Raw genomic sequence first — 24963 nt, 5'->3', positions numbered from 1 at the left:
GAAAGAAAAAGAACACACGTTTATAAGGGGAGTTAGGTGATTTCTTACCTGACAGACTTTTATCACATGGTGAGAAATTAACCACCATGTGATGCTCGTATATTCTAAACACATTTAAAGGCAGGTGATTCATAGATATTGATATATTTAGTGAGCCTTTGCTCCTCACCTGCTGGAAGCTGAGTATTCTGTTGCGTATTATGAGCCCTCATAGGGCAGAAATTCTGTCTTCTATTATAAACTGTTACGTTATATCCTCCAAATACAGTTCTGCAGGATTCTAACTTGGTAAACATGGCGCCTCAGAAAGTCGAGGCAAGTGTCTTTTTTTCTTAATGAAGGAAAAAAATTAAAAATAAAACCTGGCAGGTTAGAAACATGAGAGAAGAACTGCATTAATAGTAAAATCTTAACTTTATTACTAATTGTTTATGAAAGTTAATATAAACGGTGTTGAGCATAAGTTTTGCGAGAATAATTTCTTGGCTGGCTGGTAAAGAGTTCTAATTCCCAGGATTTCCGGAAATGCAGCATCTAATTGACAATTTTGTGATAGGACTTCTGAGCTCTTTTTCTAAAATTATATTGATTTATTTGAGATTCAGAATATTTAAATGATGGAAGTTTTTCTAGTAGCTTCATTGAGAGAAAATTCACTCTTTAAAGTGTACAATTTGATAGTTTCTAGTGTATTTACAAAGTTGTGTAACCATCACCACAATCTAATTCCAGCACATTTTCATCACCCCCCAAAAGCAGCACTCTGCCATGAGCAGTCATTCCCACTGAATTATCTTTAATGAAAGAAAGTCAACTGAGATAAATGGAGCTACGCTAAGGTGCTGTAAAATCAGGGGGAGAGTCACTGATGTATAAAAAGCTTGGTTGTGGTGACGGCTCCTTCCTATTCAGTGTCATGATTTAATTTAGAGTGATGGCTACCAAATGTCTTACTGAATGTGATGATTTATATGCATTTATAAATGGTCTTCTTCCAGACAGGTTTTACTATTTCTCCATAGGAGGAAGGACTCAGAGAGGCAGTTTAAATGGAAGGAGAGGCTGAGAACTTTTAAAGCTGAGTTTGCATAACCTGTCCTGTCTATTCTGAGTATATATTTTTTTGGTCTGGCTTAGGGGAGGGAGTGGTTGGAGATTAATTAAGAGCCTTGTCTTGCAGCTTCATCAACAAGCAAGCTACTCTTTGTACTTAAATATTTATTTTGGATGGTTTCATTGTGGCTAATGGAGATCGTTGGGGGTCTAAAGCTACTCCAGGACCACTTGTGTGCATGCAGACATAGTTGTCAGGCTACACTGTGTCCTAGAGAAGGACAATTTCATGCTTTTTTCCCTTGGATTTAGGATTCTTAATGACTACTCTTTCTCAACTCGAGTTTTTTTTTTTTTTTTTTTTGCGGTACGCGGGCCTCTCACTGTTGTGGCCTCTCCCGTTGCAGAGCACAGGCTCCGGACGCGCAGGCTCAGTGGCCACGGCTCACGGGCCCAGCCGCTCCGCGGCATGTGGGATCTTCCCGGACTGGGGCACGAACCCGTGTCCCCTGCATCGGCAGGAGGACTCTCAACCACTGCCCCACCAGGGAAGCCCTCAACTCGAGTTTTTGAAGGTGCCCACCCTGCTTGTCTGGAAACTCTGATTTCCTGATTTTACTTGGTAGTCAGCTTGGACTTGTGTTTCCCACTCCCCAAGGCCCACAGATGATCCTGATCATTTTGCTTCCAACCATGGCTGGGTAACTTGACCACAAGTCCTAGCGTTCCCTTCTGGAATCTGCCGCAGCAGATTAGCTGTCAGAGTTTAAGATCTCCCTTCCTCCTTTGTTACTCTCACCTGTATTAGCTATCCTTTTTGTTTGTTTTTGATATAATTTATGAATCATTTGTAATTTTATTTTGTTCACATTTTTCCTGAAGTGTTTCATTCTTGCCAGTGTTTTTCAATTAGGGGACAAATCCCTTGAAGCCAAGAGCCCTACCTGTGTATATTTCCTTGGTTAGCTGTGAACACAGAGAGATTCAGGACTTAAAAATCCCTTAGAATAAAATGAATGGGCATTTTTAACTGTTCATTTCCTGATCTTGTATTAGAACCTGAATACAATGCTTCAAAGTTACCAAGGGACTATGTTTACATTATTAGCTTATTAAGCATTTCTTATTTATTTGAAAATTCTTTTTTTTCCCTGAGAGGGCAACAATAACTGAGGAATATGTTTCCAACATGCAAAGTGAGTTGTATCTTTCCATAAGCAAGCTTATAATTGGGCTCCTGCAGGCACACAGCTTCCCATATGGTACTTATGAGTCAATTAAAGCACCCTAACAAGCAATTATGGGTTTACTGTTTAATTCAATTTCCACAGCTCACAGTGTTCCACTCAAAAGTTGCATGTTATGTCATTTAGCATGTAATAATCACACATTTTATTCAAATGTAGTTTTTGAAGAATGGGATCTCCAAATACTGTGCTTTTACCCACTGTGCTCTGCACAGAGAAGAAATACAAGGGGAAAATGAAAACCCTTGGAATATGGCAAGAACTGGCTTTTAATTCCAAATTGCCTCATTTGGATAACAGCAAGTGAAAATGTCTTCTCTACTACATACAGTTGGCACAGAAATGGAATCGCTAGGACATCCACTGGGAGAATTACACTGAATAGCCGGTAGATTGAGCTCAGGTGATTGACGTCTGAAGGGGGAGGGCCTGGGTTTGGTCCTTGAGTGAAGTTGGCTTGGTCAGGCCAGGGTGACCCCCGTCTCTGTCCTGGGAGATGCAATGCTAGGGGGCCTCCTTGTCAGTTCCCACTTATGCTACCCACGCTCCTGGCCATGCGCCACACCAGTGCTGGCCACCTAGGGGAAGGATTTGAGCAGCCCTTCCCTCTCCCTGAGGCCAGACTAACTAGGCACAGGCAAGCTGGCAAGACGATTCCACACAGCGTCTGAAAGCTCATATTGATGTCCATCCCAACCCTGGCCAGCTCTTGGCTCTCAAGCGTGGAGTGGACTGTGTCATTCACAGTGGACAGTTCAGAGCAGGGTCAACAAGACACGCTTGCTGTGAATGACAGCTTAGACGGACGTAGCCTTCTTTTCCAGGACCTAGAACTTCCTTTTCTTTCTAGCTGTTCTCACTCCCTTCTCAATTTCAATAGTTCTCTGCAGAGATTGTCCCTTCATTCACTCATGAAGCCAACAATCGAGCGTTATAGTTGGATGGGAGAAAGTGGCTTTGCATTTCACGTGGCTCACACTCACCCAAATCCTGGTATTTGACGTTGGAATGCACTTTTGTTTGATATAGATGTACATTCTTACTTATGCTTCGTCTTGAATAAGAAATAAGTCTGCCTGTTTCTTTTCCCTGAGGATACCCAACAGAGTAATTCTAAAGGTAGCCTGAGTGGCTGAGGGAAGCCGGGCAGGGTGACTGAAAAACCAGAGAATTAAAACAAAACAAAACCAACCTGTTGTGAAAACAATGACTGGGGAAGGCACGGTAAACCTGATTGTGTCAACTCTGTTTTTCTTCTTATTTTTGGAAGTCGACGGGGTAGGCTTGGTTCTTACTCCAGTGGATGACGCAGTGCCTCAGAGCTAGGAAGAAATACCTTTGCCCTATGTTGTAGGCTGGCTAACAGCCCCCAAAATGACCAGGCCCTAATCCCCAGAACCTGTGAATATCTTACCTTAAGTGGCAAAGGGGACCTTGCAGATGTGACTAATTAAGTTAAGCATCTTGTGGGGAGAACAGGCTGGATTACTCAGGTGGGTCCAATGCAATCACAAAAGACCCTATAAGAGGGAGGCAGGAAGCAGTATGATGACGCAAGCAAAGAGACAGAGAAGAAGCGGCCGTGCTCATGCCGTACTCTTGGCTTTGAAGTTTGAGGAAGGGGCTAGGAGTGAAGGGTGTAGGCAGCCACTGAAGCTGGAAAGGGCAAGGTACCTGTTTCTCCGTAGAGCCTCGAGGAGGAAGTAGTCCTGCTGACATCTTGACTTTAGCCTGAGGAAACTGATTTGGGGCTTCTGACTCCTAGAATTGTAAGAAAAAAATTTTCTGTTCTTTTAAGAGGCTAAATTTTTGGTAATTTGTTACAGTGGCAACAGAAAACAGTAATACCCTGGAAACAAATTAACATTAAAAAACATCTTTCCGGGGCTTCCATGGTGGCACAGTGGTTGAGAGTCCGCCTGCTGATGCAGGGGACACGGGTTCGTGCCCCGGTTTAGGGGGGATCCCACATGCCGCGGAGCGGCTGGGCCCGTGAGCCATGGCCGCTGAGCCTGCGCGTCCGGAGCCTGTGCTCCGCAACGGGAGAGGCCTGCGTACCGCAAAAAAAAAAGAAATTTTCCTGAAAGTAAAGGACCAATGACGTTGAACTGTCCAGGAGAGCATCTAAGTCCTCAGCACCGACACCTAGCTCTCCAGAGGCGGGTTGCCCAACAACCCTGCCTCCTACCTCATTGTGGGGCTTCAGAGAATCTGTCTGCTGTATTTAGGGGCGCCTTAATGTGTGTGCTCCCTTTTCAGGAGACACGTCAGTTCAGGCTCAGCTCTCCAGGGCCTCAGCATCTGGTGGTGAAGCATATGTATAGCAGGCTTCACATCAGTATTTTTAAAATGCTTTTAAATTTGTGTCCTTAATCCAATCATATTTCTCTCTCTGCCTTCTGTCTGCCATTACGGCTTCAGGGAAAGGGACAGGATAAAGGCCACCTTTATGGGAGGCGGATGTGTCTCTCAAACAGGGAGAAGGAAAAGCCCTCCTTCTTGCCAGGGTGGGTGATTGGTAGTAAAAGAGAAGGGGGGCTTGCAGGGCGGGGAAGCAGAGCAGAAGAAACGTGTGTCGTGGTTTTCCCTGACTCAGGGCTGATGTTTTAGAGGTGAGAGTTTGGCTAAGGAAACAGAAGAGAGCTGAAGGTTTTCTGCAACCTTGGGATGGGTTTTCTGCAACTCTGGGGAGAACTCTGGGATGTATTGGGAGGCTGGAATGGATGTATGTACACTACTATGTATGAAGTAGATGGCTGGTGAATGCCTACTGTACAGCACAGGAAAAAAAGGTGCAATCTGTTTGCAGGACATATATTGAGTTAACCTTAAAAATGCATTCCAGTACGCATGAGGTGCAGACAAATACTGTTGGATTCCACTTATACAAGGTACCTAGAATAGTCAAATTCATAGAGTCAGAAAGTACACCCATAGATGCCAGGGGCCAGGGGGTGAGGGGGTGGGGAGGGGGAATGGGGAGTTAGTGTTTAATGGAGACAGAGTTTCAGTTTAGGAAGGTGACAAATTCAGGAGATGGATGATGGAGAGCTGCGCAACAATGTGAATGTACTTTGTTCCACTGAACTGTCAGTTAAATATGGTTAAAATAGTATGTTTCATATTAAGTGACTTTTACCACAATAAAAAGTAACAAAAAAAGAACTCTGGGAAGAGATGCCCTATGAGGCGCCACTCCAGAAGTAGGACCTCATTGCCGCCCCAGAAGCTCCCTGGGTTTCCCGTGCTACAGAGAGTCTGCAGAAATGCCTTCATGCCCCGGGGAAGGGTGGGATAGCTGCTGGTGCCGGCAGGCTTCACAGGAGAACCTGCTCTGACTCTCCCAGAGCACTGATCACGGGGCCCCAGCCGGATATGCCACACCAGGAGGGAGCCAGGTGGGCTGAGTTCTCATCACCTTAGATGACAACAGCCCCTCATCAGGCCGAGAGGGAATGGTTTGCGAGATTTTCACCCTGAAGTGAGACTTTCCTGGTGGATGTCACCCGGGTGAGCAGCCAGCCGGTGGACGAGGGCCACTCTTATTGCAGACGCTGGCAGAGCCCTTTTTCATGCAGATCTGAGACCTTTGCTGGCTGTCAGGCACCCAGATACCATCCTGGAGGGGGGAAAGGGAAATGGCCAGAAGAAAAACTGCACATTTACCTGAAAATAATTATTTCAAATAGGAAGGAGGCTAATTAAAATGGCCAAAGCTGAGAGAACTTTAATTGGCATTTGTACCTTTCCTGATTACCTGCTAGGAAGGGAGTTCTTAAGAAAGATTGCATCAGTCTATAATGAAATCATTGGAGTGGAGTGCATTTCTGTCCTTAGACTCAGCAAGAGCTGGCCTGCCCTGGCCTCCGTGCCGTAGAGGGCCCTTCTCTGACCTTCTAGCCTGTTCTTTCCCACAGGCAAGGAGCCTCACTGGAGCTCATGCTTCCCCATCCATCCCCTTATCTAAACCCTGCTCAGCTGTCAGGACCTTGGAATTCCCTGCCCTAATTGCCCTGAACCAGCTTCAAGAACTTAATGGGGCCTCTTCTCTGAGTCTGACTCTACAGCCTAGATCTGATGGGTGGACAGGGGTGGCTGATTTGTGAATTGAGCTTTGGGGGGTTGACTGTAGTGCCCACTCACAAGTGTAAGACGGTCCCTCCGGGGGTAGAATCCAGCTGGGAGTGAAAGGAGAAGAGGGCTGGCCAGACACCCAGGGCTGGGCCCACAGTCCCTGTGCTGCCACATTCCAGCCTGAAACTCCAAGTCATTCCAGGATTTTTATTGAACCCTCACGTTCCAAGTGATGAAGACATACATGTTAAGTAAGAGAATAGAACTGATCTATTACAGGTTTGTAAATTTCAAAGATAACTTCTAACTCTTTAGTCTTGTGGTTTGTGACCTCCTCTTACATTCCAATGCTGGTCCCCACATGTGTTAGGGGCAACCTGGCATTGCTTCATTAAATTAGGGACCTTGCTACACAGACATGGAACATGTCATTACAAATGTTACGAGCCTTATCAAAGGAGAGGTCAAGGGTCTTAGAACGTACATAGCCAGGGCAGGAAGCTGGCCTGTTATATCGCTTGTTCGTCTGCACAGGCATAAGGTGTGCCAGGCTCCTGTCTTCACTAGGTGTATCCTACTCATCCTTCGTGCGTCCCCTCCATCCAGGAAGGCTCCTGACTGTGCAGTGCCTGAGGCCCCAGAGCCATGCTCTTGCAGGACCCTGGGCATAGTGAACTTTCATTTCCATGTTTCTTTCATCTGTGTATCCCAGGCCACCAGTGCAGGGTCTGCCCTATAGAACACGTTGTTCAAATGTCGTGTTAGCTGAGCAGTGGCTGCCCGCCCCCTCCCCTCCTCTCCTTGATGTGCATGTAAACTGGGTTCTGTACCTGATTGAAGCTGTTCATGATTGCAGGACAGCAAGCTCACAGCTCTTCTATTTTTCTAGCATGTCACCCTCATTTCCTGGAAATCATGACCTCTTGAAACAAATTCTTCCTACTCTTCCTTGTCAACTGTTAGAGTTGAACTCTGGTCAGGAGCAACTTTGGGGAAGTAATGTGAGTGTGCTTGGTGAAGATGATGAATGTGAATAGATCTGAAGTAGCAGATTCCATTGCTTACTTAGTCTTTCCAGGTAGAACATTATCATTTCCTATTATAAGGCCAGCAGCCCCTGCCCTCTTCATACCGTAATTGAAAAGAAGACAAACTTATCCATGTCTGACTATCAGAGTTTAGAGGTGATAGGGGACAGAAAGACTAGCCATTTAGTAGTAGTTAATAATCTGCTGATTTCAGTCACTATTAAAGCCTAAGAAGGCCACCTAACCGTCCCACACTGACAGCCAGTGTCTTCAAAAAGTGAACTACGAGACACACTGAGAATTCATACAGGTCCTTGCTTTATTTCTTTAGCTAAATTCTCTGATAATTTTACATTTCCTGCTAAGCCATTCCTTTTCATGTTGCTAGAATTGAAAATAATTAGATAACAGTGGAAAGCAATTAGTAACTTTTCCCCTTTTTGGTGATTTTTTTCTCCCAAGGCTCAGACTGTGTGGTGATTAAGAGAAAGATCAAGCTGAACTCAATTCTATGTGTTATGTACATTGCTAGACACTAGGAATAGGAAAATGTGACCTCAGGCATCACAGAGATGTTTGGAAGGTTCCAGGTCACCCGACCATATCCACTTACCAGGTGACTGTTCTTGTCTGAGAGCTCTTGTCTCAACAGCTTAGCTGAGCCACTGCTTCTCCATCATTCCTTAATGAGAATACCCATCTGTCCCCGGCAGCTACCCTGAGAGCTTTCTGCTCAAAGCTTAAGAGAGCTAAATTTCAAACAGTGCACAATGAGGTGGTTCTGCAGCTATTTGAGCTCATTTTACCTGGGAGTACAGTTTTCCTCCAGTAAAGACAGCAGTATTTCAAGTTTAATAAATAAAATATAATTAAGCATCAAATTGCCACTCTGCTTAAATGATTCATTCCAGGTAGAAATATATGACAGGAATGGTCACTAGTGAATACCTCTTCCTTGCCTGATGGAAAGACCTTTCCCCCTAGTATAGTACAGTATTTTAAATACTTAAAACCATCAAAAGAGACATCTTTTCTCTAGATTGTGACCTGCAAGTGATGTGCTGTGATCCACAAGTCCCAGAACTCAGAGTTCATCTAAATAGCAGGTGTCTGACAGGTCCATTCTCTGTAATGGCCTGTTTGTTTCATGCCTGCCCTGAGCACATCCTTTCCATTCAAGACTGAAGTACCTACTTTTCTCTTGTTTACCAGGATTTCCCCATGGGTTATTGCCTTTAGGGAAACTACATTACTGTGCTACTATTATCTGTCTACCTGCCTGTCACTGCCACTACTATAGCCTCCCAAAAGCTAGATTATTTATATGTACCTGTATATCTGCATACACACACAGAAAATACTTTTCTAAATATTCATAGTTCCTTATATTTTGTGACCAAGTGATTGGATGGATGGATGAATAAATGGGTCAATTTCAGTAAGGTCTATTAGGGAAGAAGGTATAGGTAATAAAGATCCAGGTGTATAAGCAACCTAGTGTCTAGTCTGCCATGGGGGTAGAGAAAGTGACCTTAAGAAGGTTTCTTCCTGATCCCAGGGCATGAGCTATTTTTTCTGCCTTATGTTTATTCTTCTTGTGATCAGTAATGAAGCTCAAATGCTCCTAACGGTCTGAAAAGCGTTGCTACAATATATGCCCCTAAGTATTACTTAGATGTTAAAATTCTCATGAATTCAGCATTAGCACAGAGGGGCGTGGCACTGTTTTTGTTGGATATGACCACCTCCGTAAGGGAGGTGAAAATATGGCCAGCACTCTTGTGCAAATACTCACGCTTTTCTCATTAGACTCTTTTAAGTACTAGGGATTTTGATCCTGGTGCTTCTGGAAAGAATTCCCAGCAGACCTTAGATTCCAGTTTCTGACTTCCTGGAGTTGTGGTCTTATATGGTAGCTTTTACTGTAGCCCCATTTTTATAGACACTAAGCATAATGCAAGAGCATCACTTGGAAATCTAACACAGTATCCTTGGGAGGGCCATGCAGTCCTTGGAAGAGCCTACTGACTTCAATATTATAATCGAAGGGAGGCTCCAGTCACATTTCTTAGGGGTCAAGAGGGTTTGGTAGGATTTGGAAAATTCTTCCTGAGCCAAGGCAAGAGATGGTGGGATCTTCTTTGCAGCCATGTCTTAAATTTCATTTCCAATAGCCTTCCTCATAATAATAGAAACTCTCTAGGCAGATGTACCAAGTGCTTAGTTCTGTGCTAAACACTTCATCTGCATCAATTTATCATAAGATGTAGGTGTTATCATTCCCATTGTATGGATGAGTTAATTGTTCTAGTAGAATTTACATAATTTGCCCAAGGTAACAGTAAAAAAAAAAAAAAAAAAGTCTCTTTAGTTCTGTTAAACACCAAGGCCCACAATTTGCTAAGTACACTCTACTTACCACCTCTGATTTAGTCCTCAAAGAAATTATTTGACTTAAGGAGTCCATACACACTTAATATTGGCCACAGAACTATATTGTAGGTTAAAAATAACATAGTTTAAAAATATCCTTTGAATAGATACATCTGTATGTATAACTGAATCACTTTGCTATACGCTTGAAACTAACAACATTGTTAATCAACTATGCTCCAATATAAGATAGAAATTTAAAAAAATATCCTTTGCCCATGAGTTGCCCAGTGGAAGGGGCCTCTGAATTGGGTTGTACCTCTAGCTACTAGTTAGCCCCACTTACTCTAAATGTCTTCCCTTTTCATTTCCTTTGTATGTATCTGTCATCTTTCCTTTGTTGGGTTTCCAGTCCTGCATACTTCTCGCCCTCTATTTCTTCATTTTTTGCCTACCCTCTAGTATCATTCAATGCCCTGTCCTTTGATAAATGTTTACTAAATGATTCCTTTTATACTAGAACATGCCCAAGAAGTAAATTGTTTTATTCAACTTGTTCATGTTTTTATTTCTAGTGGTTCTTTTCACACTTGAAAGTAAATTAGGATCTTGAACCTGAAGAAATCTGAGAACCATAATGCCTGGCCTAAACGGATGATTGCATGCCGTGTAGCATATCGATTGCCACTCACCCCTGAGCTGATCATCAGTGATAACCTAGAGCAATGGTCTTCAGTCTAATGTGGGTCAAGTTCATACTACAACTCTGAATGCATTCTGTGGCCCTTAGGATCCTCCAAAGCCTCCATTAGACTGCTGGGTCACTTTGTGCAGGAGTGGTGGATCTGATTTATTCTACGTAGTCCTGTGAATGCATTGAATGTGTTAAGGGCATATCTAGTATACCGGTTGACTAACGGTGATTGTAAGTGTAGTACAGAATCAGGTGAAGATTCACCCAGTTTTCTCTTCACCTTAATCTGAGGATGGCCAAGGAAGAAATGAGGTGTGGTGAGCGAGAGTGTGTGCATGTATGCTTGCTAGAACTATCAGCCTGCTTGATTTAAAACGAATATAAAGGATAATAATAATAGCCTTTATTTGGCTCTTGGTGGGTGTGAAACACGGCTTTGAGGATTCTCACAGCCCTTTGTTTATATGCTCTTATAATACTCATTTTAAAGATGAGGAGACAAAAGCATAAACAATTTAACTCATCTCAGTTCACGTAACACCCAGGTGTTTGGGGATGGAATTTGCATTCATGGCACTTAACAACAGTGTCTGTGAATTCTGTCATACGCTAAAGCTATTCTTTCTTAGTTTCTTGTGCAAAGAGTTCAATACAGACATTCATAAATCCAGTGTATTCTAATTTAGACAGTTTGTAGAACTTAAAAATATCATTGAATGTTTATCATAGCTTTCAAATTTTAAACTTATTGAAATGAAATATAGAAAGTGAGTATTTGATAAATTTATTTATTTATTTTAGGCTGTGCTGGGTCTTCGTTGCTGTGCATGGGCTTTCTCTAGTTGCGGCGAGCGGGGGCGACTCTTCATTGCGGGGCGCAGGCTCCTCATTGCGGTGGCTTCTCTTGCTGCAGAGCACGGGCTCTAGGTGTGCAGGCTTCAGTAGTTGCAGTGCGTGGGTTCAGTAGTTGTGGCTCGCGGGCTGTAGAGCACAGGCTCAGTAGCTGTGGCACATGGGCTTAGTTGCTTCTCGGCATGTGGGATCTTCCCAGACCAGGGCTCGAACCCGTGTCCCCTGCACTGGCAGGCAGATTCTTAACCACTGTGCCATGAGGGAAGTCCTAGAAAGTGAATATTTTAAAATAATGTATTATCATTGGAAAAACTCTTCATTTGTACATTCATAGAGGTTCAATTTTCAAATAGCAGTACTTTTTGAAAGTATTTAAAATTCCTCTTCATATTATTCAGTGCATTGTCATCTTGGAAAAGAAAACTTGGCATGATAAAAATCCCCTAAATTAACTCCAAATTATTTATCTAAACATGAAATTCAAGTAACATTTGCTTGTACACTACTTAAGAAAGTATCTTGGGCTTCCCTGGTGGCGCAGTGGTTGAGAGTCTGCCTGCCGATGCGGGGGACACGGGTTCGTGCCCCGGTCCGGGAGGATCCCGCATGCCGTGGAGCGGCTGGGCCCGTGGACCATGGCCGCTGGAACTGCGCGTCCGGGGCCTGTGCTCTGCAACGGGAGGGGCCGTGGCAGTGAGAGGCCCGCGTACCGCAAAAAAAAAAAAAAAAAGAAAGTATCTTATTTTATTCATCATTAATGGCTATAACAGTCCCAACAAAGAAAATGCAGGTGATGTTGGTTTGATGTGCCATGGATTTTGTTCCTAGGATGTGGATAAAAACAAGAGCAAAAACTATTCAAAATTAATGAATAGCCCCACCTGCTGCGGAGCAGATGTACAAACTGGGAAGTGTTGTGCGTGTATCCATTGTCATCTTAGCTGATTCCTTTGTCCTAAAGCATTAGCTAGGTTTGGCTTTCACCAGTAAATAGATAGATAGATAGTTGGATAAATGGTGTTCAGATTGACTTGTTCTCTGCTGTGCTCAGAATAAAGAAAGGAATTCAGAATATAAGAGAAATGGGCAACTGAAAGCCCCTGTGTATACTTACCCTGTGTTAAAGAAGCGTATATAAAGAGTTCTTAACAACATCGTTCCTAGGCTGTGGTCTCTTTATTCCTTGTGACTTGGTAGATTTTAAAGAGCTGTAATAAAAATGACCCTAAACCGTAGTTTCTTTAGGATGATGAACGCAGCAGATATCCATTAACAAATACCATGTCCAAAGGCATCACGCTAAAAGTGGGTGGTCAGTGGACAGGCTGGATCAGAACCACTTGGGACACTTAAAGACAAAAATATTCCTGGACTTCTCCCCCGGAGATGCTGGTTTAGTAGGTCTGAAGTTATGCCATCAGATCTCTATGTTCTCAAAGACATCTGTGATTAGGAATCAGTTGAGAAGTGTAGTTTTCAACAGGGGGTGACATCTGGCACTGTGTGAAGTCATTTTTGGTTTTCAAAACTGGGAGGGTGTGTGTGCTATTGGCATCTAATGGGTTGAGGCCAGGAATGCTGCTAAGTCTCTTACAATGCACAGGACACACTTGTGTACCCACAAAATGAAATTATCCAATCTAAATCGTCCGTGGTGCCAAGGTTGAGGCATGCTGGTCTAGAAAATAAAGATATATCCTTAGAGTCCATAATTAGGGTGAAGAAAAGATGCACAAAAATATCATTCATTCTTAATAAAATAAATGGCATTAGTCCAAAGACTCAAAAAATTAAGCAAAATCTCAAAAATGTCTTATCTTGAGATTATCAGTTCATGGTATGACTGGAGACATTCCAGCTGAAAAAGTATGTGAGAAACATCTGCAACTGGTAGGATATTTGTATTGGGGATTATCTGGATAGATTATGCCTGTATGTAAAAAAAAAAATAAAAACTTTAACTGATCCTGAAATGTTAGCAAGGGAAAAAAAGCTTACTTGTAGAAAGCAGAAATTCCTTTTAAAATACTGACTGAAGTGAAAAATAGGGCCATTTACATAAGTGCCATTTAAACAAGTAAACAAAAATCAAATCTAGGAAGAGTTCAGATGATCTTTTGGTGGTTTTGTCCTTTTTTGTCCTCCTATTACTCTCTTTTTCTAGTTGTTGATTTTTTTTTTTTTTGGAGTATAATTGCTTTACAATGTTGTGTTAGTTTCTGCTGTACAGTGAAGTGAATCAGCTATATGTATACCTATATCCCCTCCCTCTAGGACTTCTCTCCCACCACCCCTCCCCACCATCCCGCCCATCTAGGTCGGTCGTCACAGAGCACCGAGCTGAGCTTCCTGTGCTTTATAGGATGTTCCCGCTAGCTATTTATTTTATGCATGATAGTGTATATATATCAATCCTAATCTCCCAATTCGTTCCACCCTCCCCTTGCCCTCCTGTGTCCACATGTCCGTTCTCTATGTCTGCATCTCTGTTCCTGCCCTGCACATCGGTTCATCTGTACCATTTTTCTAGATTCCACATATATGCATTAATATACGATATTTGTTTTTCTCTTTCTGGCTTACTTCACTCTGTATGACAGACTCTAGGTCCATCCAGGAATGAAACTGGGTCATTTGTAGAGATGTGGGTGGACCTCCTATTATTATTCTTTTACAGATTCTCTTTTCTAGTTTTGTATCATCTCTAGAGATCAAATGCTCACAGGCAGGACATACAGAAAATTACTGAATGTTATTTTGGTTGCTGTCAGTGCTGGGTTCGGATTAATAACGAAACCAATTAAATTCTCAAATACCTCCACTGACAACAATAAATGTTTAATTTCCAGAGAGAAATAAGGTTAGCTATGTTGAACACCTTTTGCAATCACAGTGATAACCAAACTTTTCAAACATTGGGGAATTCTGCAATTTCGTCCAAGAACCAGCAGCTTGATTTAATTAAAATAATAACAAAAGAATCCATGTTTTTTTAGCTGTCTCGTGCATCTCTGGTAATAACCAGTCGGCAGAAATGACGGAATGCCTCAAGCAGACAAATGGCATGCCTCCCCTTGTTCAAGAATGTACAGTACCCTGTCATGATGACTGCACCTTCACTGCTTGGTCCAAGTTTACGCCCTGCTCCACGAATTGTGAAACAACTCGAAGTAGACGGCGACAGCTCACAGGTAGGGTGTGCTTTTCATTCTTTAGCTTCAGGCAAGTGATGCTTTCCTGAAACTGATCAAGGAGAATATATGTTCCAGAAGGATGGGAAATTGTATCAGGTCTCTCCCCTCCCTTTCCCTCCCTGCCATTATGCATCCTCAGTGCCAAAGCTTGGCACATAATAGATACCCAATTAATACTTGTGAAACAAATGAAAGATGTGAACCATTCCAAAGCTATGAAGTTCTTCTCTATACAGCTTATAATCTTTGTAGTCATAAATGGCAATATATCCACCAACTTCCTGGAGTAGTTAATGGCAGAGTTTCTGATGTTTTCCATGCCAGGATCTCAGCAAGTTTGAAAGCAGTCTCTGATTTGTAAAGAACATCAAAGGCAGATCTCACCTATGTCATTATCTTTTGCTATTACCTTATAAGTAACTTGATATTTTAAAATTTTAGTGGTGGAAGACAAAAATTGAATTACAGGGACTTCCCTGGTGGTGCAGTGGTTAAGAATCTGCCTGCCGGTGAGTGCAGGGGACACAGGTTCAATCCCTGTTCTGGGAAGATCCCATGTGCCGCGGAGCAACTAAGCCTGCGTGCCGCAACTACTAAGCCTGCGCTCTAGAGCCCACAAGTCACAACTACAGAGCCGCACGCCACAACTACTGAAGCTCACATGCCCTAGAGCCCACGTGCTGCAACTACTGAAGCCCCTGCACCTAGAGCCCATGCTCTGCAAGAAGAGAAGCCACCAGAATGAGAAGCCTGCACACAGCAGCTAAGAGTAGCCCCTGCTCACCTCAGTAGAGAAAGCCCGTGTGCAGCAAGGAAGACCCAGTGCAGGCAAAAATAGAAAAATCAAATCGAATTACATACATAGATTCTGCTTTTGTGGCATATGCTAATTATTGGTTCTATTTACATCCTTGAAATTTAATGGAAATTAAAGCAGTGAATAGTTTAATCAAGGTCTTAGAGCAATTTTTGCCTGTAATATACAAATAATTGATGTAGTAATATATATCCTACTTCTTATCTAGATAAATATGGCAGAACATCTCTTCATTGAATGTTTTTTTCATATTTGCAGAAAACTTAATTCAGGGAATGAAGAATGAAAGGAAAATGCCAAAATAATAATTGGGTTAATAAAATTGGTGTTGACATTGAAGAATTAAGCACAGATGACCATTTTTTCTCATGAGCAATTCAAGTGCTAATTCTCTCAGTTTCAAGACCTTTGTTTGAAAGCATTGCATACCAGATTGTTTTACATTTAGCTCACTCTAATGGATTGACAAAATCCATGAGAGCGCTTAACAGGATTTCTGCGCACAAATCAGAAGCCCATTTGTAAGTCCAGGTGAAACGTATACTCACAAATAGAAACATCAAATTAAATGTTATACTTTATTCTATAAAAATTTGTTCATATATAATTTTATGCAACATTGCTTATGTTTCTAAGATAAAACAAATTTCTTATTCTCTAACAACATGATGGGATAGAATGTATGACAGGAATAATTCCAAGTTCAGGGGCAATTTAATGGAACTTGGTTTGCATGTTCCTACATAATCCTTCAGAAGCCATTATCCTAGCAACTCTGTCTATATCTTTGAGATGAGAGAGAATTTCCTTGAGAGGGAAAGAAAGTTTTTAATTAATGGCCAATTTTTTTCTTTGTCTTGAAGGTTTGCTAATGATGTTTTGTATCCGTAAACTGAGAATGAAATAATTGAAAATCCTAGGATACTTATTCATTTTGCAACCAGTACAGTTTGTGTTAATTGTCAAAATTTTGATGAATTTGGCTTTTATTTAATATATACTTTTAAGGTAAATACTGAAAAACTGTTATATTTTTGCTTGCAAACTCTATCCTAGGAATTACATTAATATTTAGAATTTCTTTTCTAAATTATTAACTGCTATGCTTTTGCCTAGCTGATTGACCTTTGTATGTTTCAGTATCTAGATGACACCTAAACAACTGGCTAACTTCATGAAATACATGAGTTGTTAAAATCAACCAAATGAATTCTATAGTAGTGTCAACTGAAAGAAAAATGCACAGCGTGAGAGTTATGAGTTAAGGTTATCCAGGGGCTTACTGAGGACTGTTGCCCCGGAGACAGCCTCTGATAGCTCTGAGGGACTGCTCGCAAGAGGTAGGGGAGAAGGCTAGTTTATATGTGATTTTGTTGTTGTTAAGAAATGTATGCAGTCAGCATACATCTTCGTAGAAACTTACTGCTAGTCACAACAGCAATCTCAAGGTAATGATCATAGCACTTTCTGTGTATGGGAAGACGCAAGAAGTGAAGTTTATTAAAATTCTTCCTGAAGTGCGTCTGACTATCTAAGGGTCTATTTGTTCAAAGCACAGAGTATCCTTTTATTGTCTTTCATTTCCTCTGTTAGAAGCACTGAGTGTACGGTCAGTCAGTGACTGCAATGGGTTAATCTTTGTAGACCTGGATGGAGAATGACATACTCTTTGCTCTTCTTTTGTTGGAAGTTCCCCCATTTTGGTCATAAATACAACCAAAGTTTGAGAGCCGTTTCATTACCAATTTGTCCTAGGGCCCTACGTCAAGGATTTCATAGGATTTCGTTGAAAGGCCACCCAATGTGCTATGACTGAATCGGGCCCTTCTAATGGTTACCATAAAGGTCTCTGGACCACCTGTCTTACTAGTCTGTTACGGTCCAGGAAATGATTCTCCCCGATTGTCTCTTCCCATATCTAGAGTTACACTATTATAATCATTTTAATTCTATATAGAACTATATATTCGATCAAACATTTCAAATCTCTTAGTCATTACTGCTTTTGTTGGAGACGCTGTTTATTCTTGCATTACCAAATCTACAACTATCTTGTAAGCAGAACACAAGTTCTACAGCTAGAAGTATTAATAAGGTCATAGTAAGGATTTATGCCATGAACTTCCAGCATCAAACCAGTTCTTGAGATCACCAAGACTAGGGAGCAGATTGTTTAAGGCACAAATCTGATTTTTTTTTATGTGAGTCATTAAATGTGTTCTATTACAAGCCCAACAGAGTCATTAGACTTTAACGACTGTTGCCTGGTGTTACCCATATAAATCCATTCCATAACTGAGGAAGAGTCCCTCCTGATAAGTGGGAGGTTATGTTTTTTGAATTAAATTTAGCTCATTGTTCTGATTGAGCTTGAGTAACTCTGATAGAAAATTCATATTTAGGTTAAAATAAATTTTCTAAGGGACCATCCAATCACATCCTTGGAGAAGAGAAATCCACCAGGGTGAACCAGAAGTACTGGATGTAGGTAATTGACCATAAACCAAAAAATGAGATAGATTTTTAAAAATTTGCATAGGGTTGTGCCCATGATACAAAAACATTTGGTTCACATGTAAATATCCAAGAAATCAAGGTCCGGTGTGGCATCTTGGAATAGCTATCTGCTTCTGATGCCCTCATCTCTTCCTGCTGTGGGTATGGCTTCTTCTCTGTTTGAGTATTGTGTCAAGGTGAGTTTGAGGTTAGCAATCCTCTCTATATACCAGTCCAGTGCAGGGCCCTTTTTAAATGGGAAATATGAATCTAAGAGTCAATTCCCTTTAGTCTTGTTGTGCATGAGCTAGTTAAGAGTACCTCATAAGGGCCTTTCCATCTAAGCTGAAGAGAGTCCTTTAAATGATGTCTTTTCCAGTATATATTCTTCTGGTTGTAGTCATAGGGTATCCGATCTTTATCCAAACATAGATTACTGTGATAAACTTCAGAAACAAGCTAAAAACGTTCTTTTAACAAGTGACTTAAACTTTTGTGATAATGTAACATAGCAACAGGAGCCGTCTAGGAAGTGAGTTTCAGGCAGTAAATACCAAAACCTTGTAGATAATTAATAGCACAAGAACTTGATATCTATAAACGTATATTACTGAAACATATATTTTCTCTAAAGTCATCCTCATTTCCACCAAATACAGCCAAACTAAGACTAACTTGTTTACAAAGTAAGTCTGGTTTCAATAAACTAGGCCTGATTATTTACATAAGTGTACCAAGAATAGCAGTTGATTATATAGGCTCTTTTAAATTTGTGTTTTTTGAAGCTTGTCATAAACAGTCCCTGACTGAACTTCATTAAGGCTTCTCAAGGCCACGAAAATTATGCCTAGGACTTGCCATCAGATTTCCCTGTATAGGTTTGGGTGAATTCCTCCCTTCTCAAGGTTCCCAAAATATCTTGAGGGTCCTTTCTTTTTTTTTTTTTTTTTTTTTTTTTTTGCGGTACGCGGGCCTCTCACTGTTGTGGCCTCTCCCGTTGCGGAGCACAGGCTCCGGACGCGCGGGCTCAGCGGCCATGGCTCACGGGCCCAGCCGCTTCGCGGCATGCGGGATCCTCCCGAACTGGGGCACGAACCTGTGTCCCCTGCATCGGCAGGCGGACTCTCAACCACTGCGCCACCAGGGAAGCCCTTGAGGGTCCTTTCTTATTCACCTGATAAGGATGCTGGGAACCCTGCAAATAAGGCACTAGGCTGTTTCTCTAAGGGGCTTTATGGCTCCATAAAGTCCATCTTAGTTCTTTAAAGCTGACTTGTTATATCTGATTCTATGCATATTCTCAAATAAGGCATTCCAGTCAAAGCTATGTTAATATAACCAGCATTGCCATTGTAACCTGTCAAACAGAGAAGAGATTTTTATTGAACTTTCGCAAATAACTATATTTCCATGAAAATAAGAATAAGGAGTTTCCACTTCTAGAGGGATGGAAGAGAGAAAAAGATAAATGTTTCAATTCTGCTTACAAAGGTATAATTTATCAAATTGGTGTTAGTCATAGCATAAGAGGAAAGATTTCCTTATATCAAGAAAACAAAGATAAACAGTAATATTTTAGACAAAAGGTCATACCAATTATAACCATATTCATCAGTTCATTCAGTCATATGCAATTAAGTGTTGTTGATCTTGATCTCCTGTTAACAGTTTTATGAAGTCATCAGATTTTTCACTAGAATTCTTTAATTTCATACCCAGTTCAGCAGTATAACCTGAAAGCTATCAGAAACCTGTAATTGTCAAAAAAAAAAAAAAAAAAGTCCTTCCGTGACTCTTCTTGAAGATGAAAAATTTTAATAAAAGCAACAGAGTAAAATAATACTATCTATACATGACAAAAGACTTAAAATGGCATGGTTAAAGATACAATTACAATTGACAGAGAAATTTGGTTATTTCTGTTGCACACATTTTAAGATAATTGGACTATGATAACATTAGAGTAGGACATCTGAATTTTAGGAATTTCCTAGAAATTCTAGAATATTTATATTGATAACATTTACTCATACAATATTACCTAAGGTTTATCATCATTTATTTAACAATGTTAATCATGTAATTTAATATAACAAATAAACCTAATTAGTTTAATATCTTTCTTTGAGATGTTTCAGGGTCCCCTGGAGACATGCCAACATTAGCTAGAGGACATAACAGAGAGAAATTCAAATTCTAGTTTTGCACCAGCTTAATTTAATATCTTTAGAATTCTTTCAGCCAATTAAGTTCATTTTAATCTTTGCCAGCCCTGGCCATACATCAAATTCTTTCTCAGGGTTTCTTTTCATAACCCTGTAATTTGCCTTTTTTCTTCCAGATTGTGTCCTATGCTTTCCCTTGCTCTTTTTTTTCTTTTTCTCTTAACCTCTCTTTAGGACAAAATTACTTTGTTTTCCCTTAACAGAATGCATTTCCTTTTCGTTTACCCTTTTAAAAAGTATTCTTGCATACAAAGATGTTTTATTTATTTTAGTGGTTCTAATTACACATATTAATCAGAATTCTCAACTCTTAAAAACCCCAATCTCTAGCAAAAACCAAGAAGTCAGCAGTTACGAACTGTTTGTCACATGAGCGTGCCTGATTGGCAAACTTACGAACATATTCCATTACCTCTAGAAACACATTTTTTCACAGTGTAATTTTTCCTCACTGTGGTATGAGACAAGTGACCAATAAACCAAACATCTTTAGGCATTTTTTTAAATAGGAAAACAAAAGTAGATAAATTTAGACTTGCTTAGCAATTAATTTCCCAGTATTTTCTATTATTTGGAAATGATCTAGACATTCAATGAATTCCCATCATTTAACTTAGTAAAACTCTAAAATTTCAAGTTACTGAAAGATCTGGAGAAAGTATTTTTAAGTAGACATACAATAAGACATAATTGTTCTTAAAGCATTCATCTAAAAAAGTCTTAGCCCATTTGGATCTAAATTTCTTTATGAAAATATCATTAGTTTTCTTGCTGACAAATAGTTAGAGATAACATGATCTTATTTGACGTTTAGTAAACGGACACAATAACAGTTGTACGTATAATGTTCTTAATTCTAAAGATAGGACTCTTTTAGTTAAACCAACAAACTTGTTTTTATTGGGTAAAGATTAATCGTAGATCATGTCAACTATGAACTGGCACTCGGCATTGGCACTTGCCGTCGACCTCTACAAGGATTAAATCAGGAGCTGCTGCAGCTGCTGACCTTCAACACCCGCTGAAAGGTGTTCAGGGTGGAGATGAGGAATGAAGCATTGTGTGCTCTGGGAAAAACAGGTCTTCAGATAGTTAGATATTTTCAGGAGATGATTTTATGAACCCAATTCTTGTATCTCCTCATATCTAGAAAAGCACTTACTTCCTTCATGGTGACATCTGCTCCTTGTGACTAGCAGTAACCTGCATGGGACTAGCAGAAACACCATCACCAAAATCATATATATACTGACCTTCCCCATTACCTCTTTGGAGCAGTTTCTCAGAGCTGTCTGAAATGCTGTTTCCTGAGCGATAGTCCTCATTTTGCCCCAAATAAAACTTCACTCACAACTCTCAGGTTGTGCTTTTTTTTTTTCAGTTGGCAATCGTGATCTTAAAAAAACCATTTGGGCTTTTTCCCCCCCCGGAGCCGTGCTGGTTTTGCAGCTTGGTGGCGGTTAGAGCTTCTGTTCTACAGGATGGGGTTTGTTAAAGTTGTCAAGAATAAGGCCTACTTCAAGAGATACCAAGTGAAATTTAGAAGACGGCGAGAGGGCAAAACTGACTACTATGCTCGGAAACGATTGGTAATTCAAGATAAAAATAAGTACAACACACCCAAATACAGAATGATAGTTCGTGTAACTAACAGAGATATCATTTGTCAGATTGCTTATGCCCGTATAGAAGGAGATATGATAGTTTGTGCAGCTTATGCTCATGAACTCCCGAAGTATGGTGTGAAGGTTGGCCTGACAAATTATGCTGCAGCATATTGTACTGGCCTGCTGCTGGCACGCAGGCTTCTTAATAGGTTTGGTATGGACAAAATTTATGAAGGCCAAGTCGAGGTGACTGGAGATGAATACAATGTTGAAAGCATTGATGGTCAACCTGGTGCCTTCACCTGTTACTTGGATGCAGGGCTTGCCAGGACTACTACTGGGAATAAAGTTTTTGGGGCCCTGAAGGGAGCTGTCGATGGAGGCTTGTCTATCCCTCACAGTACCAAACGGTTCCCTGGTTATGATTCAGAAAGCAAAGAATTCAATGCTGAGGTACACCCAAAGCACATCATGGGGCAGAACGTTGCAGATTATATGCGTTACCTGATTGAAGAAGATGAAGATGCTTACAAGAAGCAATTCTCTCAATACATAAAGAACAACGTAACTCCAGACATGATGGAGGAGATGTATAAGAAGGCTCATGCTGCAATACGAGAGAATCCAGTGTATGAGAAGAAGCCTAAGAAAGAAGTTAAAAAGAAGAGGTGGAACCGTCCCAAAATGTCACTTGCCCAGAAGAAAGATCGGGTAGCTCAGAAGAAGGCAAGCTTCCTTAGAGCTCAGGAACGGGCTGCTGAGAGTTAATAAACCAAACCACAATTTCTATGAAGATTTTTCAGATAAAGACAGTAATAAACTTATTGAACAAGTAAAAAAAAAAAAAAAAACCATTTGGGTTAATTTGTATTGTATTTCTGAGAATGTATACAAGCATTTAATTTTCTTTAAGCCAATTAAGTAGTTCTTTTTTACAGTTTAATTTTGATAATACCATCACCAAAGGTAGAAACATATATCTATAATGTACACACAGACATATAAATAGGCAAAACCAAAGATCGCATAGCCTCATTTTAAAACTTAAGTCATGAATCGGGTATTACAATATAAAACTTACTAGTTTATAATAACAGTTGGAATAAGTTAACTCACTTGGGTTTTAAAAGGCTTCTTCCCCCCCAACACACACACACACCCTTTTTTTTTTTTAATCTCAGAAATTGGAGATAGTCTAGATAAGAGTTTCCTGAGAGGACCTGGTAAAACATTTACATCTCAAAGGCTCAGGGAGATAATTATAAGCTCCTCCTAGAAGGACTTCTGTTCCCTTTGGGTCAGAATTTTGAAAAGATGTTTTATAAAGCCAGCTTCCTCTGACTGCATACGTAAAAGCCAGTTTTGGAATGTCAAGAGAGTCCCATCTTCACCTTTTTCAGGATGACATTTCCTCCATTTCCCAATTAACTACTTGCATGTATAAGCTCCTTATAAACTAAACCTCTGGCTGATACCCTGCCAGGTTTATCTGGTACCGCTTTCTTCTGATCTGAAGGCTTTGTTTCCCATTTTAGAGTTGGTTTGTCAGGATAAAATTACTATTGAAGACTGGTGGGCTGATGTCACTCCCCTGGGTGGCACCCTAGAGTCATCTCAGGGCTTTCACAGGTCTCAGTTTCTCCCCCTGACTGTATAAAATCTCCATGGAGACTGGAGCACTGGTTGGCCAATGTTGTGTGTGCGTCCCGAGAGCAAATTTCTTTAATGAGTGGGTTACTCACACTGAATGGTGTGAGGGCTTGCCTCTGCCACTCCCATAAATTTCCCAGTTGACTGAGAAAACTGCACCTGGTTGGGAGGAGCTGTATCCCTAATCTTCAGAGCTGAAAGCTCTCACATGGTAGCTTGACTTTTATTCAGACAAACTCTGTTAAGGTATTCAAGAAAGACACCAGGCTAGCCCCCTACCTAATCACCTAGTCCAGACCACTTGGTGTCTTTCAACTGAGCAACCTCCTGCTGTCTCTCAGCCGGGGTAACCCACTCAGTATCTTTCAACTGAGCAAACTTTTCCCAGTGTCTTTCGACTTGGTAACCCAGCTACCTCTTCTTGAACCTAAGTTCAAGGAAAACCTACCCCTCATGGCAAGGAGTTTAACAACCACCAAATAAAACTCAGAATCATCAATCAAGATGTGAGATCCAAGACCCAGGAGAGACATACCCAGTTGTCTGGACTCCCCAAGGAAGTGGACCAGCACAAGGGGCCCATGTTGGGCCCAAGGCTCCAGATACTTGTAGAGTTCAGGCAAAGGAGAGAAGTCAGCTCTTGGTCCCTTTGTGGTCACCAAAACATTCAACTGAAAGAAAAATGCACAACATGAGAGTTGTGAGTTAAGGTTTATCCAGGGTCTTACTGAGGACTCTAGCACAGGAGACAGCCTCTCAGATAGCTCTGAGGAAGTGCTCCAGAGAGGTAGGGAGGGAAGGCTAGTTTATATGTGATTTTGTAGCTGTTAGGGAATACATGCAGTCAGCATACATCTTGGTAGAAACTTACAGCTAGTCACAAAGAACAGCAATCTCAAGGTAATGATCATAATGCTTTTCTGTGTATGGGACGATACAAGAAGTAGGGTTTATTTAAATTCTTCCTGAAATGCATCTAACTATCTAAGGGTCTGTCTGTCCAAGCACAGAGCATCCTGTTATCGTCTTTAATTTCCTCTGTGTGAGACACTGAGATCACTGTCAGTCAGCAACTTCAATGGCTTAATCTTTGTAGACATAGATGGAGAGCAAAATACTCTTCACTCTTCTTTTGTTTGCAGTATCATTGGTAGAAAAACAAGTAGTGAAAAATCTGCAGTTCTCAAGCTTTATTTTTATTGTGATACTAATGCTTGTGTTTTGGTTTTTCCCCTGTAATTTAGTATTAAACTTAATAAGCAATTTCTAACATGAATGATAGTAAAAAGGGATGGGCTTAGACTAAAGCAGTATGAGTCTCTAACACAGACACACACAGAAGAGCATACAGACACAAGTACAAGCATCTTCATTGTATAGGGGACCATCTACGGTGTTTATTTTTCTTTTTCCATTTTTTTAACCAGAAACCTTAATTTAATATCTGGGTGTTTGTTGTATGCAAACTAGATAATCACAGGTTTCAGATTTAGTGATAATTAAAGCAGTTGTTTACACAATGCTGTAAATAATCCTTCAAATAGTATAATCTATCTAGGTTATTCATATGTATCTATATATTCAAAATAACTGGGTAGGGCTTCCCTGGTGGCGCAGTGGTTGAGAGTCCGCCTGCCGATGCAGGGGACACGG

The 24963-nt window shown here is 40.9% G+C and overlaps 2 protein-coding genes across 2 annotated transcripts in view; both read left to right on the top strand.

Moving 5' to 3' along the window:
• THSD7B (thrombospondin type 1 domain containing 7B) overlaps nucleotides 1-24963 on the top strand; it is a gene marked incomplete at both ends in the record, with an annotated part of 764094 nt that overhangs the window by 488570 nt on the left and 250561 nt on the right. The window contains one exon of the mRNA XM_082658783.1: nucleotides 14318-14512. Coding sequence (XP_082514909.1) covers nucleotides 14318-14512 — 195 coding nt within the window. The remainder of the gene's footprint in view (nucleotides 1-14317; nucleotides 14513-24963) is intronic.
• Nucleotides 21474-22511, top strand: LOC309825265 (large ribosomal subunit protein uL18-like). The gene has a single exon (XM_082658784.1). It carries the CDS (start codon nucleotides 21535-21537, stop codon nucleotides 22426-22428), a length of 894 nt encoding a protein of 297 aa, XP_082514910.1. The 5' UTR covers nucleotides 21474-21534; the 3' UTR covers nucleotides 22429-22511.

Source organism: Grampus griseus (assembly GCF_964374135.1).
Source record: "Grampus griseus genome assembly, chromosome: 7".
NCBI classification, from domain to species: Eukaryota; Metazoa; Chordata; class Mammalia; order Artiodactyla; family Delphinidae; genus Grampus; species Grampus griseus.
The sequence above is the reverse complement of the archived record's forward strand: the minus strand, read 5'-3'. Positions and strand labels throughout refer to the sequence as shown.